The following is a 19,037-nucleotide window of genomic DNA, read 5'->3' as shown; positions in this document are numbered from 1 at the left end:
TGCCTCCCATTTTCCTCCATATATAACTATCACACTTTCTGAAAAAATGGCTATGCTTGATTTAGAAATGTACAGAACATGATTGAAAATAACAAACATAGAACATGATTCTATAGGCTAAATTGTTGAAACTATTAGTCAAAGAATTAGGAAAACTGTGAAGGAACCCTGTGAGATTCATCAGTTGCACAGATGATGATTTTACTGACCCTCTCAGAGAACTGTAGCCTGATGAGAAGTTACTGTCCTAAGTTTCACAAACAGAGATTATACCTTTAAACAAAATACATTTCAGTCTTGAATAGATCTTAAAGTAGATGTTAAAAAAAAAATACTCTTAAAAGAAGCTTTTAAAAATTTAGAAGACAAATACCTTTTGTTTTATGCAAAAAAAGAAAGAAAGAAAAGGACAGGCTTTTCCCTACATACAATAAAGTCACTTTTAAGAACTCAATAATATATATAACAATTCACTGTTCCTTTGAGAGTTCAATACAAATTTTAGATACAGCTTCAGACAGGGGACTGGAATAAACACTGATACATAAAAGCTCAAGAAACTCCTGGCTTTCTTTCCAGGGACAGAAATGCAATCTATTTGTTTCTTTCCTTTTCCTCCTAAAAAGAGGCTACTTGATGCCTTAACCCTTAATTGTATATCAGGTAACCAATCAGACTAGTTAAGACTAGGCCTTAACTAAAGCTACTATGCATTTCATAAGTTTAGAGTTTAAATTAGGAACAATAAAAACTTTAAAAATTTCACTGGGCCTTACATTTAAATGAACTCACATACACTTGTTTCTTGAAAACTTTCCATAAGAAAAATTTTGGCGAAACAAAAGTACCTTGCACTCTTGGAAAACCCATTCTTGAGGTCCTTCTGCTCGTAACTTCTGAATGTATTGAAACATGTGCAGAATTATATCTTCAACATGTACTGGAAAAAAAGTGTACACTTAAAAACCACTCAGTCTTCAAATCCTTCAAAGCAAGGAGCTTACTCCTAAGGTAAGTCAGGTAAGTAGAAGATGATCCCCCTTAGAAATGGACTTCTCACCTCCCTGTGACTAGGTTTAGGGTCCCACATACATGGCCTTCCAAGATCTGGGATTTGTGACAGAAGGGGCAATAAATGAGTAACTAAAAAGTCAAGTACACATTTCACAAGTGCAATATAATGATCAGTTGTTAAGGAGGGAAAATCAGCCATGAAATGGAGGCCAAGTTACAACAGATAAAACGGTATGAATTAAAGTCTTTAGAGCTTTACAACAAAAAAACAGATCCAGAGCATAAATAAGTTAATAAAAGTTAATCATAAAAAAATCAATTTTCATTCAAAAATAGCCAATACTTACATAATCCTTCCTCAGTCAAGTCCACATTAATGATAAAAAACATAAAACCTCGGGCTCCTTCCTTTTGCCCACCAACAAGAGTATTTACCCAGCCTGTAACATTCAAAGGAAATCAACATGATTGCTTGTGTCTTCTTTTAAGACAAGGAATTTTTTTCTAAAAATTAATTCTATACATTCCCAAGAGACTAGAAGGGCATTCTGCAGAAAAGACTGGGCAAAAATCAGTTCAGAAAAGCAATTTCAGGCACTGCAAAAGATTCAAGGAATTTTTGGGGTTGGGAGTTTTTCTTGGGACTCCTCAAATCATTTCCCAAATCAAGAGTAGACTACTGTGCTTAAGTGCTATATACAGAGTCTGAGTGGAAAGGAACCTTGGAAATCTACTGACTGATCCTAGTATTAACACACCCTTTGATGGATTTGATGGATAAGAGTAGATAAATGTTTCAGCTCATTTCATAGAGATGGTAAACAATATACAATATGAGATTTACTTTTTTTAACCTCTATCTTATTTAAAACATGGGCCACAATATCTTTCGAAATATTTAAACTTCACGGCTCAGTACCAAAAAGGTAAAACAAATTATGAAAACAGACAAAAACAAAAACCCCAAAGAAAAAACAAAAGCATATTAACAACCATCACCTCACTCTCCCATAAACTCTAAATAGTCTCATCTGAAAATATCCCTTCACAGGGAAATATTTAGGAGAAATGAGAGCCAGAGTAAAAAAAAAAAAAATGATGGAGATGGGGTACTGCCCTCATAAGCTGGGACCCAAGAGACTCACCCTTTGATTTAAGTTCTGATAACAGACTTCCAGGACCTTCATGCCCAATGAGATGACCGAGATAATGACCGGGATTTGATTTGTAGTATTTCTGAAGGTCAGGTATGGGAAATGTCACATAAAGATTCCTAATATCCTTAATGGGTACTATTTTGTAAAGTTGCTGGGGGAAAAAAACAAACCACAAAAGATTAGCTATGTATAAATCCTACCCAAAAAAAATGTACAAACTATGAAGAATACTGATTTAAAACAAACAACAACCCTGATTTTCACAGAGGAATCCCAAATTGAGGAGAGAATCAATCGCCAGAGAAAATCATACTGACCAAACAGAAACAAATGACCTGGGCTCTTTCTTAGTGGGATTTCATTACAGTTGGTATGTGGTCCATGTTTGGTCCCCTGGACCGTGTGGCTCAGTACTTTTGGATGTTTGCCTTCTGGCACTGCTTAACAGCTTCTACAGTCTGCCAAGGTTATAGCTACCAAAACTACTTTTAGCATGAAAAGATCAGAACGTATTGTTACCTTTTTGGTGATACCTGTCCCTAGTATATGTGAAACTGATTTCATTTGACTACCCAGACAAATATTAAAAACCATATAAATAATGAAACCTCTAAAATATTCTATGTACTCTTTGGCAAACTAGATATACATTATGTCCATAAATTTAAAACAGAAAAAAAAAATACTAGCAATACATGCACTTACTTTAAGATGTTCTTCTTGGAAAGGATGTTCAGGAAATTCTGGCAATGGGACATTTTTGTTCTCTACTTCAGAAAATAACTTTACCACCAGATTAGTCAAGTCATCTAAAGATTCTACAAGAAAACAGACAACAGAAACAGAACTTAAACTAATCATAACACCTAGTGGGTAGTATTTAAAACCTTAGGATTATATATGTACCTATATAAAATCACTATGTTGTATACCTTAAATTTATACAATGTTATATTTTAATTATATCTCAGTAACGCTGGTGGGGAGGACCTTAGGATCTCCTGAAAAATCTCAGGATTACTAAAAGGAAAGCCTAGGAATTCTTGAAAAATGCTATCTGATAAGTTGAAGCATTTAGTTAAACCCTATCAGAGCCTGTATAACTTCTGTAGCTATGCAATATTGATAATGATTATACCTCACAAATGTCTGCCTCTTTATAGTTTAAAAAACTAGTTTACAAATATTATCTTGAAATAACTTAAAAATAAACATTAGAAACAATAACAGAATGATTAGTGGCATTTGGAAATTATTTTATCTACAATTTCCAACAGAAACATACTAAACCACTGGCTGATAGACAATAACATTAACTTTTTAACAGTCTAAAACCTATTATTAAAAGTCAAATGTTAGCATCTGTAAGTTACTGATTTTGTGGGAGAATAGTATAAAATGGTGAGAAGAATCCTGGGTCAGAGGATCAGAGGACTTTGATTCTAAGCCAATTCTAACACCAACAAATTATGTCGAAAGAACATTTGGACAAACTGGTTAAGCACTCCAGGTTCTATGAAACATGAAAGCTGGGGAGGGTGATCACAAGTCTCTTCCAAGGTCTAACATTATATGATTCTGTATCACACTCTGTCAAACTCAAGCAAAGATTTGTAATTGTTGGTAAGATTATATAGCCATGTGTGTGAAATTCTTCTATGCTATCATCTATCTATATTTTTTATAGAGAACAGTATTTGCAAAGTTTTAAAGTTATATAGATGAGATGTTCACTGCAGTATCGTTTTTATAAAAACAATAAAAACTGCAAGTGACTGAAGCATCTATCAATGTGTACATGTTACAAGACATCTCTACATTGGAATTTTAGGTAGTCATCAATGAGAAGGAGATCTGTATGGGCTAACATGAAAATATCTCAAATTTCTGTTAAGTGAAAACTACAGATTTCAGTGTCATGTAGTATAATCTCATTTAATTTTTTAACAGCTATACATCAATCCAAATCTATTAATGAAATTCTACTTTTAGAATTATAACAAAAAATGATTTAAGGTAACTATCTTTGAAGAGGGCACAGTGCTCATAAGGTGGGAATAGGAAGAAGAACTGATTTCCATTTTTATATATTTCTGTGTGGGACAAATTTTTTTGTATGCATACGTATTACTATTATTCTAATAAAGTGGAAAAGGTTATCTTTTTATAAACAAGATAACCACTCACCTTGATTCTGTCTCCTCAAAAATAGGTTATTTATAAATGGTATAAACATTCATCACTTATTACTGTCAGAAAGCATTTGAATCAAATAAGAAATTTCCCTTGATATTCTATGACCCATTTTGAACTACTCCATGAACTCTGTAATAAACACTTAATCACTATTTGACAACTGTCTAGATACATAGTGTGAAGGTCTCTTTTAGGTCTATGAATGTGGTATGTGCACTTCATTTATAAAACATATGCATTTTTACTTCAATTTTTTGGACTTGTATGAAGAACCTTAACATGTCCAGAACCAAATAAAAGGCCCAGCCTGTGGCTGCCTGTTACATGACAAGTGAACTCAGGAGTGAAGTGGGTGTATCTTGAGCAAAAGATGTCAGAGACATCTGACATAAAGAGACAGACAGATGGGACATGTAACTGGAAACAAAGGGGGGCGGCCAACAATGATTTGTCAACCTGAAATGCTGATGACAGAGGGGCCCTTTACAGCAAGATTCCACTAGGGTATGCCTTTCCTTTTCAAAGCACAAATTCACCATGTAGCTTTTTAAAGGTAAGGCAATTGTACCATAAAGCAACGTCTGTCTTCACCATTAGGCTGTGAGCTACCAGAGATCAGGGAACTGAGTCCCATTCATCTTTACATTACCAGGACTTGGCCATCCTAGGGTCTCCACCTGACAACTACCTATTTGTCAAGTGTCCAGGTAATTGGTGCTGCCACAACTAGAGAGAGGGCCTCACGGGAAAACAGAGAAAAACTTTTTTGTCCCTTTGTGACAGAGATTCTGCCACCTGGTTACTCTTCCTCTTCCCTCCTCCTAGAAGAAGGAGCAGACTGTTAATCCTCTAAGAGATCCTGTTTCTTCCACACACCACTGTACTGTAAGGACACCTCTCCCAGACCTGTCATCAAATCCACTCAGCTGAGCATAGAACTCAAGTCACACCAGGAGACCAAACTGGAACAAAGAAACTCTTTGTTTCTTTCAGATGCTCATCTGTCACTTCCACTAAACCAAGAACACTGAGGGCAGGGCTCATGTCTGAGTCATCTGTTGTCATTACTTGCCCAGTAAGTGCTTACTGAAATCACGTGCTTTATCTCAGGAGGACATGAACAAAAATACGCTTAGAAACCTATTCCCAGGACTAGGCTCTAAATACCAAGTGAATTTTTTTTGTTTTTTACACTCCACAGACTTACCTACCTTTAGAAAGAACACAGAATATAACACACACTTTTTTTTTTTTTAGCCTTCTCCTTGGACCCATTTTATATCCTCATTCTATTATCAAGTTAAAATAAACATAGGAGCTTATTTTCTACCTACAAAAGTAACTGTTGCCAATTTAGAAAACTTAGAAAAACAAAAGAAGAAAAAAAGAAAACAAAAGTCTCCTACAATCTCATGATTATGGAATGCTACAAACAGCTACCATTTATGGAGTATATGCCACAGCCTTTGACTGTGTGGATCACAAGACACTGTGGATGATTCTGAGAGAGATGGGAATACCAGACCACCTGACGTGCCTCTTGAGAAACCTGTACGCAGGTCAGGAAGCAACAGTTAGAACTGGACATGGAACAACAGACTGGTTCCAAATAGGAAAAGGAGTACGTCAAGGCTGTATATTGTCACCCTGCTTATTTAACTTCTATGCAGAGTACATCATGAGAAATGCTGGACTGGAAGAAACACAAGCGGGAATCAAGATTGTTGGGAGAAATATCAATAACCTCAGATATGCAGATGACACCACCCTTATGGCAGAAAGTGAAGAGGAACTAAAAAGCCTCTTGATGAAAGTGAAAGAGGAGCGTGAAAAAGTTGGCTTAAAGCTCAACATTCAGAAAACGAAGATCATGGCATCCGGTCCCATCACTTCATGGGAAATAGATGGGAGCAGTGGAAACAGTGTCAGACTTTATTTTTTTGGGCTCCAAAATCACTGCAGATGGTGACTGCAGCCATGAAATTAAAAGACGCTTACTCCTTGGAAGAAAAGTTATGACCAACCTAGATAGCATATTCAAAAGCAGAGACATTACTTTGCCGACTAAGGTCCGTCTAGTCAAGGCTATGGTTTTTCCTGTGGTCATGTATGGATGTGAGAGTTGGACTGTGAAGAAGGCTGAGCGCCGAAGAATTGATGCTTTTGAACTGAGGTGTTGGAGAAGATTCTTGAGAGTCCCTTGGACTGCAAGGACATCCAACCAGTCCATCTTAAAGGAGATCAGCCCTGGGATTTCTTTGGAAGGAATGATGCTAAAGCTGAAGCTCCAGTACTTTGGCCACCTCATGCGAAGAGTTGACTCATTGGAAAAGACTCTGATGCTGGGAGGGATTGGGGGCAGGAGGAGAAAGGGACGACTGAGGATGAGATGGCTGGATGACATCACGGACTCGATGGATGTGAGTCTGAGTGAACTCCGGGAGATGGTGATAGACAGGGAGGCCTGGCGTGCTGCGATTCATGGGGTGGCAAAGAGTCGGACATGACTGAGCGACTGAACTGAACTGGGGTATCACCAGGTGCTATGCACTTTTTCTGCATTATATCAATTAAACCTCACAACAGATATGAGGTACCACTTCCATTTTATTTTATTTTATTTTTTGAAATGACAAGTTATTTAATTAGGTTCTTTGCAAGAAGTTCAGAATACTAATTTGTGAGGATAAATTCCATTTGTGAGAGCAAACACAGAGCGGAGGTAGCCCTGGAGCTGAGGGACAGCTTTGATTCTTCGCAGAATTTGGGAGTCCACAGCTTTCTGATCAAGCTTGCGCTGCTCTGTGATCTCGTATTTCTCTCTCTCTGTGTCGAAGATCTCACCCTCTTGGTGTCTGGGTTTACGCAGTTTCTTCTTGAAGTAAGTGTCAGTGAGATATTCTGGAATTTTCACACCACTGATATTGATTTTGGTGGAGGTGGCAATGACAAATTTCTGGTGTATTCTACGCAGAGGAACTCAATTGAGGGATAGAGGCCCAGTCACAAGTAGCAAACCACTGCCCAGCTGCTTCAGGAAAACGACCCTCTTGCCTCTGTGGCGCCCAGTGAGGATGATCAGAATGGTCCCAGGAGCGATGCTGGCATGCAGCTTCCTCACATGCTTACTGAAGGGTTTTTTGCCATGACTCAACAGTTTCTGAGGCACATCTTCAGTAGGGTAATACCTAGGCATCTTGCAAAGTTTGACCACTCGGGTACCACCATTCTTGTCGCCACCAACTGGTTTTGTGACAGTAGCAAGAACACGAACCTTCTTTTTCTTTTCGACGTTGGATTTAGGTGCTGAATATTTTCTCTTGTACAAGGCCTTTCTGGAGTACATGGCTGATCGGGAATATCTGCCAATTCCTCTAACCAGGACAGGATTTCGGCTGCAGTGGGGCTTCCCCTTCTTAACCTTCTTCACCTTTTCCACCTTTTTAGCCTTGTTGCCAGCATCAGCCTTCTTGGCTTCAGGTTTTTTCTCCTTAGTATCTGGCTTCTCAGCCTTTTCATCCGCCATCCCTGCAGATGTCGACTTGATACCCTCTCGGCTAGGGTGGTGAAGGACTGGGATCTTGAAATCTAGTCCTGAAGAGATACACCACTATTCTTACCACTTCCATTTTAATAATGCAAAAACTGAAGAGCAGGGAACAGAAGTAACTTTGTTAGCTCACAGCTACACACTGGGTAGGTGGTGTGTTAAGAATTCAAACCCAAGCTCTCAGACTCTAGAGCATGAACTCTTAACTACTATAGCACATTATAACATTTCTGGTATGTTTTTCTGCGTTGTCTTATGTCTCCCATTTACGTCTATTAGAGTTTTTAAGAAATCCCCAAATGGGATCATATAGCACATAGCATTTTTATAGAGCGCTTTTGTTTTCCATTTAATACATTATGAATATTTCCCATGCTATTAATACACTGTCATAAAACTATTTATTCATTCAATATTTATTTACTGAGCACCTGTGATGTACCAAGCACTAACCCAGACAAATCAGTGAACAAAACAGTTTCTCTTCTCAAGTGGCTCACATTCTGGTACAGCAGACAACAGAGAATACTTAATATTTCTTTAAAAAAAAAGTGTGATAATTTTTAAAGATAAATGTTTGACAAATGTTTTAAAGAACAATAAAGCAGCTGGAAGGTAAAAAAGTGAGAGAAGGGATGCTATTTTCTGTAAGATGTTCTATGATATAGCTATAAGATCACTATTAATTTCCTATTAATGAACATTTAGCTTGCATCTAACTTTTTACTAATAAATACTATACTGAAACATCCTTGTACATCACCTGTTTGAACAACTCTGATGATTTTCTTAGACTGCACTTCTAGAAGTAAAAATGTATTTTTTAAGGGTGATGCATCTTAAATTCTCCTCTGTAAAGTGTGGAGTAATTGCATAAATTGTATACACAACAAACACAAAAGAATACCTCTCTTCATAATGGGTATTAGTTAAAACAAAATCCAAACCAAGATTATGGTAATTTAATAGGGGAAACAACATATTATCATTAATTTGCACTTTTAGAATCAAACCTTTGTTGCTTTCTCATAGTTTTCCTAGTTTATAATCATCTGCCTTTTGATTTTTTAGTTTTCTGAATCTTATAAGGTCAAATCTCTCACTCTTGTCCTTTATACTTCCTTTTCTTGCTTTTATATGCATGGAGCACCAAAAGTGAAAGTGAAAGTGAAGTCGCATCCGACTCTTTGCAACCCCATGGACTGTAGCCTACCAGGCTCCTCTGTCCATGGGATTTTCCCGGAAAGAGTACTGGAGTGGGTTGCCACTTCCTTCTCCAAGGGATCTTTCCAACCCAGGGATCAAACCTGGGTCTCCTGCATTGCAGGCAGACGCTTTACCGTCTGAGTCACCAAGGAAGCTTCAACTTCCAACAACTGATATTAATCTGTATTTTCTTCAGGTCTCCATTTAAAATCTCCTAAGCTGAAGCTGGACTGGAAGAAACACAAGCTGGAATCAAGATTGTCGGGAGAAATATCAATAACCTCAGATATGCAGATGACAACACCCTTATGGCAGAAAGTGAAGAGGAACTAAAAAGCCTCTTGATGAAAGTGAAAGAGGAGAGTGAAAAAGTTGGCTTAAAGCTCAACATTCAGAAAACGAAGATCATGGCATCTGGCCCCATCACTTCATGGGAAATAGATGGGGAACAGTGGAAACAGTGTCAGACTTTATTTTGGGGGGGCTCCAAAATCACTGCAGATGGTGATTGCAGCCATGAAATTAAAAGACGCTTACTCCTTGGAAGAAAAGTTATGACCAACCTAGATAGCATAATTAAAAGCAGAGACATTACTTTGCCGACTAAGGTCCGTCTAGTCAAGGCTATGGTTTTTCCAGTAGTTATGTATGGATGTGAGAGATGGACTGTGAAGAAGGCTGAGTGCCAAAGAATTGATGCTTTTGAACTGTGGTGTTGGAGAAGACTCTTGAGAGTCCCTTGGACTGCAAGGAGATCCAACCAGTCCATTCTGAAGGAGATCAACCCTGGGATTTCTTTGGAAGGAATGATGCTAAAGCTGAAACTCCAGTACTTTGGCCACCTCATGCGAAGAGCTGACTCATTGGAAAAGACTTTGATGCTGGGAGGGATTGGGGGCAGGAGGAGAAGGGGATGACCGAGGATGAAATGGCTGGATGACATCACAGACTTGATGGACGCGAGTCTGAGTGAACTCCGGGAGATGGTGATGGACAGGGAGGCCTGGTGTGCTGCGATTCATAGGGTCGCAAAAGAGTCGGACACGACTGAGCAACTGAACTGAACTGAAGCTGAAGCTCTAACACTCTGACCACCTGATGAGAAGAGCCAATTCATTAGAAAAGACCCTGTTGTTGGGAAAGATTGGAGGCAGGAGAAGATGGGGATGGCAGAGGACGAGATGGTTGGATGGCATCACCGACACAATGGACTGAGTTTGAGCAAGCTCTGGGAGATGAAGGACAGGGAAGCCTGGCATGCTGCAATCCATGGGGTCGCAAAGAGTCAGACACAACTGAGCAACTGAACAACAAGCTTCTTTTTAGAATACAGTGAGTTAAAAACAAATTCCCCTCCACATTTTCTCCAAGAAGATCATCTGCAAAGCCTCTGAACAGACAATAGGAAATATCTTATATCTTTCCTTCCAATACTTTGAAAAAGTCAAAATGGGAAATCAGATAATCCAATTCTACGAAAAAATTTTAAGATTTCTTACCTCGACCTAAAACACAAATAGCCATTAAGTTCGATGAATAATAAGTAGAATGGAATTTCAGGAGCTCTTGTCTTACATCAATGCCTTCTTGGTTCGGTCTAGTCTCTAGAGTATATTTGTTACCTAAAAGGAATGAAAAACATTTCTAAGAAAAAGCAAAATATGTGAATTTTAAAGCTTCATAATTATTACTAACATTGCTTTAAGGTAAACTTAAAAAAAGGAGTCCAAATAAACACATTCATAATGATCAGTCAAGTATGTTTGACCATAACCTGGATAAACAGGACAGTATAGAACAAACTAGTAAAATTTTATCTATAGAGCTTTCCCTCTGGAACTTGAAGTACTTCATAAAAATTATAGTTCTTAAAATTCCTATGAGGTGGTAGGTATTATGAGCACTTACAAGACAAAAATGAGGTCCACATGGCCTCCATTCACACTTACTTTCATTTCCAATCCCCTAGGTAGCTCCAAAATTAATTGAACATAGTCACGGAGGGATCTTTTTGAAACTTGCCAAGTTACTTGTGGAAAGAAATGTACTATTCTTGGCTGAAGCATTAAATTTGTGATATGAATTCTCATGAATTTGATCTAGACTGGTAAAAATAGGATGCAATGCCATTCTTGTAAGTCTCAAGCGATGTATACAGAGTACCACTATGAGATCTATTATGAAATTTAATAACTAATTCAATTAGGATAAAAGGTGCATGTCAAGAGCAAATAGTCAAACTCTCTAAGTACTACGTTTCTAATAAAGATCTTGCCATTTAAAGGCTGGGAGGTAGAATTTCAGTAATTGGTATCTCTCTAAAAATGGCATCTTGACTAGAAATTTCTTAAAATCTAGTATAGTAACTTTTATTGTTCCCACTTAAACTACTAAATGGGCTCCTGGCAGAACATATTCTCGACGTGTTTTTCCCCCCTTGGGTTATTATAATGGCTGATGAATTGGCATTTAGAGAATCTCTCTTTCACTAAACTGGGATCCAGAGAGAGCCACCAGATGGCGTTCTCAGATCCAGTCTTTATCCTTGAAGAGCTGCATTGTACTCTTAGCCAAGATTCATGCCCTGAATGCTTCAATCAACAGATCTAGTGGAGTGTGCAAGAAACAGTCCAGCAAGTACTCAGTAACCTTTTTCTAGTTAGAAAGCAATCAAATGTACTCATATTCACTGGAAGCAGCCTGCTAATCAAGTTTCCAGGTTCTTCACCAGTCCTCTCAGTTTCAAGAAAGATCCAGTTCCACTCCAGATCTGCTCTACTTGAGGTCCTAAAACATCCCCTCATTCTACCTGAGGGATCCAGATGATCTAAAAAGTATCCAGAGTCCTAACTCCTCAGAGAAAGACAGAAAGAAAAGGACAACAACAACAAAAAGCTCCTTTTCTGGGTAATGGTTAGAAGTTCTCTCATATTAAGGTGAAATTTGAGTATATACCTCCCTTTTTTACTAAATGAAGGTTCTCGAAGCCTCAGTTCCAGGGAGACTAGGCCCTAGAGCTTCATTACTCGTTTACACTGCAAAGCACAGATTCTTAGAATATGTGCATTAAAATCGACACACTGGGACACCCAAGCTTGGAGAAATCACATTTTATTTCAAGGATATAAGTGTGATAGCATTAGAAAGAAATCACATTTTCAGTGTCAAGTGTGATCTGATGTGCCTATTCACAATCTGGTCAATATATTGGTTTTTAAAACAAAACCTCAAATCAAAATATATAAAGACAAAGGGTATGGCCTCTGTACAGAACTTAAAATTCTTTCAGGTTGACTGATTCTAGCTCATTCTGCTTTGATTTTAATATACCTGAATATCTTACCATTCTAATCTCTACCTTTATCTTTAGGCTCATTTAAGAACACAGAGATAGGGACTTCCCTGTTGGTCCAGTGGCTAAGACTGTGCTCAAAATGCAGGGGGCCTAGGTTCGATCCTAGGTCAGGGAACTAGATCCCACATACCACAATGAAGATCTAAGATCCTGCGTGCCACAACTGAAACCCAGCACAGCCAAACAAATAAATAAACATTTTAAAAGTAAAAACAGAGATTAAAAAAAAACACACAAAAACAAAGATAAAGCATGAATATACCCTGAATACACTAAGATATGTATCACTGGAAAAATACTGACAATGCCAGAGTAAAAGGAGCCAGAGGACCACAACAGAATACTACACTGCAAAAAGAATGAATAACCCACAGTTCATATGCAACAGTGTGGAGGAATTTCACAACCTCCAGGTTTAATGCGAGAAGCCGGACACAAGACACAGAAACACTGTATTATTTATATAAAACATAAAAACAGGCTGAACTAATCTTAGTCATAAAAAGTCAGAATAGACGTGATCCTTAGGTAGGTGGATAATGAATGACTACCGATGGGTACAAAAAGGTGTTGGTAATCTGTCTCTTGACTGGTGTGGTCTGCTGAGGTTTTTGAAAATTCAATGAGCTGTATATAAATAAGAGCAGTATATTCATTCAATAGATTTTTCAAATAGCAGCAAAAGTAAAATAACCACAATAATTTATCAGAGCCACACACACTTTTCAGTATATTTATTATATCAATATTTCAACAACAAATTAAGAGAAAAATGAGCCAAAGGGGCTATTTTGTAAACAGCAACCTGGCTCACCTAAAAGCACAAAAATCTAGTGATTCTGTATCTCTGGCCAAACGGCTAAATAGAGACTCAAGCACATTTGCTCTGAAAAGTGGCTTTTAGCCACAAAGATTCCATTCTGTGAAATCCACATATTCATTTATTTGCTACCTAGATGTTTCCAGGCTTTCTAATATGTAATGACAGAAGGGAACTCTGGTCCATTTGGGAACACAGCCCAGAATGCCAGTCCCGTATCCCAAGACGCTCCTGAATTAGAAAGAGGAAATGGTCTCCACTATGACTCTCTCGGGGTCAGACAGTCAGCTCTTAATACATTGACAGAAAAACATGAATACTAGGAGTAAATGGGCCAAAGAGTCAGGCTAGTTATTAAGTTGATTAACCCTTTTATTAAATCCTTTAAAAAAGTGTTTTAAAAACAAGAAGGCTAGCTAGTGGAAGTTCTCAAGAAATAGTTGAGGAAATGAACAGAAAAGCAGGACATAACACAGAGAATACTTAAATTACTGAGCAGACTCTGTTACTATCAGAGCCATCATCCCCAGGTAGGGAGGTGCAGAGAAGCAAGCACTGGCTTTGGTGTGAGCAGAGCTATCAACTAATCCAGGGTCAACCGTTTTCTGGTTACATGACCTCGAACAAGACTTCCTTAGGCTCAATCTGCTGTCCTGACATTGGTAGACTTACACCAATTAAAAAAAAAAAAAAGTGTAAAATAGTGTAAGACTAATATTTAACAACCAATTAATAGAATAAAAGTCTGATGACATACCAAGCATTGTGGTGAAACGAGAACTCAGATGCTGCGTAAGGGAGTGCAAACTGGATCAACTACTATAAGAAACAATTTGGCAATATCTGTGCAATCTAAAGATGTACATATCCTAATACACAGTAATTCTACTCCCAGAGTTCACTCCTAGAACCCTAGAGAACTCTGTGTACAAGAAAACATGTGTAAGAATGCTTATAGCAGCACTATTGAATCAACAGGAAAAAGGATAAAGAATAGTAATATATTTAATAAATTTTTCAGAAAGCAGCAAAAAAAATTTATCAGAAACACACTCACCAATATGGATAACTCCTACAAATACACATTAAATGAAAAAATACAAGTGGTAGAGATTACTTACAAAATACCGTTTTTATAAAACTAAAAAACTATACAACACATTGCTTAGAAATAAATGCATTACTTGGCAATGTTATCTCTTGGGAGCAGGGAGGAAAATGCAATTGGGGAATTGTGCAACAGACGCTCAAACTATACTTGAAACGTTCTGTTTCTTCAAGTAGTGTGTAAAGAATGACCTGGGCAAGGCTTTTGTACTGATCTCTTTTATGACAAATAATAAATCTGGAAAAACATTAAAGAATTGAATATAATACTTGATGTATAGCAGAAAATTGACAACCAGTAGAAGCTACTTCTGTTATGATTTGAATTGTAGGAGGGACTCCTGGCTCCTGAATATAGCATAGGATCCGTGTCATTAAAGTAGGGAAGAAAGCTCAGTAAATGGTCCAGATGACCTTCCTCTGCCTAAGAATCTACATGTGGACAGCAATGTGAATATGGCTGGGATAACAAATACCAGTTCAGTCTCTACACATATATTGTCCTCATTTAGCACTAAGTCAGCAAGGGCACTTCTATCCAATTAAAACGCTGCTACACAAATCTTGAATCCTACCTTTCTGGCTCTGTCACCATAAGAGTAAGCTCCAGCGGAAGACTGAGGCTGTCAGGGTTGCTGACTCACTGGGACCTTCCACTCTGGGCCTGCTAGGAGAGAGCACTGGCTTGGAGGTTGGGAGATTCAGGGTTTCTCATCCTGACTCCATCATCTTCTAATTAAGCAACGCTGGAAAAGTCTACAAATATCTCAACATGGATACATGCCCAGTTGTTAAAAAAAAGGGTCAAACCCTGGCCCTAGCTGTGAGGCACAGGCAAGTTTCTTTACCTCTCTAAGCTCCACTTTTCTTATTCATAAATAAGAATCACGAGAACCAATCTCACAGGATTGCTATGAGGATTAAATGAATAATCTGTGCTAAGGCTCAGCATAGCATCTATCAGACAATAATTACTTAACAGGAACTTGGGTTGCTATGAAGTTTATGAAAAGTGATTAACGGATATTTAAGAGAGTTTTGTATATTGTAAGATCAGTAAATTTTATTCTATGTTTTCATTGCAAGAACTATGTGTGCTCATCCACTCAGTTGTGTTTGCCTGACTGCAACTCCATGGGCTATAAGCCACCATGGGGTTTCCCAGGCAAGAATAATGGAGTGAGTTGCCGTTTCCTTCTCCAGTTCTTCACACGGACTATAAATCCTATTTTTAAAAAAAGGCTTACAAACTCAGTACTAATGTATATGAGTGCCGATTTTCAAGTAAACAGAATGTATTTTCCTGGAAAATTCTAAAGCCAGCCAAATAATTCTTACACTCTGTGGGAAAGACTGAGTTTGAAGTTTTAGAAATATGTTTGAGAAATCAAAGTTGTCTCCAACTATATGTCTCATAGGTTCTCAAGGAAAAGTCTATTTGTTAGTTCTAACCATGAAACTCTGAACTGTTCTCTGAAAACCCAAGATCCTGAAGGTTAGTTTAATATATCTACAGTTAGTTACTTGGAATTATTATAATCTTTTTTTTTTTTAAGCTCTTTCCTCTTGCTATAGAAATCTTCTAAAAATCCTGGAAGAAACCAAAGTCTTTGGAGATCTATAAATCTTCCTAAAAAATTAAAAAGGACAATTCTTCTGCATCTGGGTAAGGACATGCAAGTGTGAGACATGAGTTACTAAAGAAAGGGGACTTGAAGTGAAAGCCTCTTAAATGCCACAATAAAGCAACTGTACGCTTAAATTTCTAGTTTTCCATAGACACATTTCCTAGCAAGGGAAAAAAAAAGGTACTAACGAAAGTCATGGAAAAACCTGGAGAATAATAAATGACTAAGCGGTCTAAACCATATCAAATATTTTTATATCTATGAATTATCATGATACTAAAAAAAAAAATTAGTCATCATTCAAAGATGCCAGGGAACCAAATCAATATTTTGAAAACTGGTAAATAAAGGGAATGACTCAAACATTTATCTTGCTTTTTCTATAACTGTATCACTGGGGAGCCAAATAGCAGAAAAGGAGATTTTCTTTTTATAGTATACTCAAGCAAATCAATATGAGAAAAAGTAACAGAATTAAAATTACAGGGGTGATGCATTTGAGGACGGTTGTATCAACATAAACAGAGAGCAAACTAGACATTATATGCCCCCCGACGAAAGAACACATCACCATCTATGAAGCCTTCTTCAAAAACGGATAAACATGAATCTAATCAGGCCTCTATATCCAACTGCCAACTTGTGGGAATACAGAAGAAAGAGGAATATATTAAACTACGTTGCTGGAAATGCAATCATCAAAAGCTAGGCTATGAAAAGTCCTACATAACAAACATCCTGATTTTCAATAAATAAATTCCAGGTAATCAAAGGGATGGAGTGGAGGAGAGAGATGACTATTTGAAACCAATAGACTATTTGAAACTTAAGTGGAACCTAATTCAAATCAATTTTAAAAATTAAAACTGTCATCAGACAACTAGAAATTTGAACATTACCTGCATAGTTGGTGATATTAATGATAATGCTATTTTTACCATGTTTTTTAAAGAGAGTCATTATCTTTACAGACATATATTGAAATATATGCGAGTAAAATGACATGATGTCTGGGATCTGTTCAAAATGATGTAAGACGGTGACGGGGAATGTGGGTCAGACAGGACTGGCCAGGGGCAAAGTGATGCATACGCAGGGTTCTTAACAATATTTTGTCTACTTTTATATATTCCAAACTGTTCACTTAGAAAGGAATGGAGAGACGAAACAGAAAAAAGCAAGTAACTTTTACTGGGGTCTAAATTGTGTGTCATTATCATCATCCCAGTATACCATGAGGTGTTCACACTCCCTTCTGGTTGATGTTTCATAATATTTTTGGTTCTAATCCATTTCCCTACTCCTTCCTACAAAAGCATCCTTTATTATGGCCAAACTTCTCTAACTCAGGTTCTCCAAATGACACTGGGCTCACTCCTTGCTCTTTGCCTCTCATCATGATTTTGGGGGTTAACCTAACATTATCTCGATTCCTGGGTTGGGAAGATCCGCTGGAGAAGGGATAGGCTACCCACTCCAGTATTCTTGGGCTTCCCTTGTGGCTCAGCTGGTAAAGAATCCACCTGCAATGTGGGAGACCTGGGTTTGATCCCTGCGTTGCAAAGATCCCCTGGAGAAGGGAAAGGCTACCCACTCCAGTATTCTGGCCTGGAGAATTTCATGGACTGTACAGTCCATGGGGTCGCAAAGAATCGGACATGACTGAGCGACTTTCACTTTCACTAATATTATCACAAGAAACACAGACTTGGAAGTTTGGGCTGACCTGATACTGAATCCCATAACCTACAGACGCTTCTACTGCCAGCCTCCCTCTTTTCCCTCCTCCCTGTGTCCCCCACAAGGCCATGAAACGTTGGTCTACTTATTCTGTCAGTATTAATCTTGGCATCTGTCAAACAGGATGATGAAAATTTCAGTACTGTGGTGAAGGTTAAGTGAAATCATATTAGGTAAAATGCCTGCCCAGTGGGTGGCACTTAATGCTCAGACAATAAATAATAATTCTTTTTCCTTTTCTTCTAAGAGTGACTCTTCCTTTGCCTAAGACAATCCTACCCACCCTTCAGGAAAATTCAACTTGCACCTCCTCTGAGATCCTGGAGAATTTAAATTTCTAGGCAATCATAAAGCAGGAGGAATAGTACAGTGGTTAAGGGCACCAGCCCAGGCTCTAGCAATCAAAAGCTGAGTGACCCTAAGCAATTTAATCACTTCTCTGAAGTCTTAGTTCACTCATCTATAAGACAGAAATAATACCTACTGGGTATTAATCCCCCCATGTACCTACTGGGGAGATTGTGAGAATTAAGTTAAATAATCCAGGCAAAGTGTTCAGTGCAGCACTCAGTAAAAATTGGCAAGGAGGAAAAAAGAGAAAATCAAGTCTGAGATGATACTCCAGTGAAATTCTGAGTTTGACTTGCCTCTCCAACTAAACTTAAAGTTTCTTTAGTGCAAAGATGTTGATTTACACTTTGCATTTTCTAATGCACTTTACATATAGAAGACCTTTAAAAAATTACTTGTCAACAGAGAAAGAGAGAATCTGAGCATATGTATAATACCGTACTCAGATTCATATAATCCTTTGTGGTATGTCCTACAAAGCATAATTGTCACCTAACAATTAAGAAAGAGAAACATCACCTGTATCTAAATACAGCCCCACCCTGTATTTCCAGGTGCCCTCCCACTTTGTCTTTCATCCCACTAAGGAGTGCCTGTTTTGTTTCCCTCACCCACATCCTGACTTTTTTTCTATTTCCTTCTCTGACTAAACCCACTTGCTCCCACAGGGTCTGTTGGGTTAGGTTTAGAGAAACAGATCACTAAGAATAATCAGAACTAAAAATTTCCTTTCCTGTTCCAAACAACTTTAAAAAATTCAACTGCTTCTGCTTTTATTCCATGGAGAGGCAGAGGAAAAAAAAGATTTTTTTTAAGGCAACAGGGCAGAGAAAAGGCATAAAATTTATCAGCAGCTGTGGAACTATAACTAAAGGTATATGTGAGTGACAAATGAAGGAACAAAGGGAATGTC

The 19,037-nt window shown here is 37.9% G+C and overlaps 1 protein-coding gene and 1 pseudogene across 3 annotated transcripts in view; both read right to left on the bottom strand.

Moving 5' to 3' along the window:
* IDE (insulin degrading enzyme) overlaps positions 1-19,037 on the bottom strand; it is a 100,179-nt gene that overhangs the window by 36,702 nt on the left and 44,440 nt on the right. For both annotated transcript variants that reach the window (XM_018041406.1, XM_018041407.1), the window contains exons 5-9: positions 10,623-10,745; positions 2,877-2,989; positions 2,160-2,322; positions 1,362-1,454; positions 849-940 (exon numbers count right to left, since the gene is read on the bottom strand). In XM_018041406.1, coding sequence (XP_017896895.1) covers positions 849-940; positions 1,362-1,454; positions 2,160-2,322; positions 2,877-2,989; positions 10,623-10,745 — 584 coding nt within the window. The remainder of the gene's footprint in view (positions 1-848; positions 941-1,361; positions 1,455-2,159; positions 2,323-2,876; positions 2,990-10,622; positions 10,746-19,037) is intronic.
* LOC108634028 lies at positions 6,988-7,983 on the bottom strand (annotated as a pseudogene). Its single transcript, XR_001917314.1, has one exon. The product of XR_001917314.1 is annotated as a 60S ribosomal protein L6 pseudogene (transcript).

The sequence above is a fragment of the Capra hircus genome, chromosome 26 (assembly GCF_001704415.2).
Source record: "Capra hircus breed San Clemente chromosome 26, ASM170441v1, whole genome shotgun sequence".
Taxonomy (NCBI): Eukaryota; Metazoa; Chordata; class Mammalia; order Artiodactyla; family Bovidae; genus Capra; species Capra hircus.
Note: the sequence above shows the minus strand (reverse complement) of the source record. Positions and strands in the feature narration are given on the sequence as shown.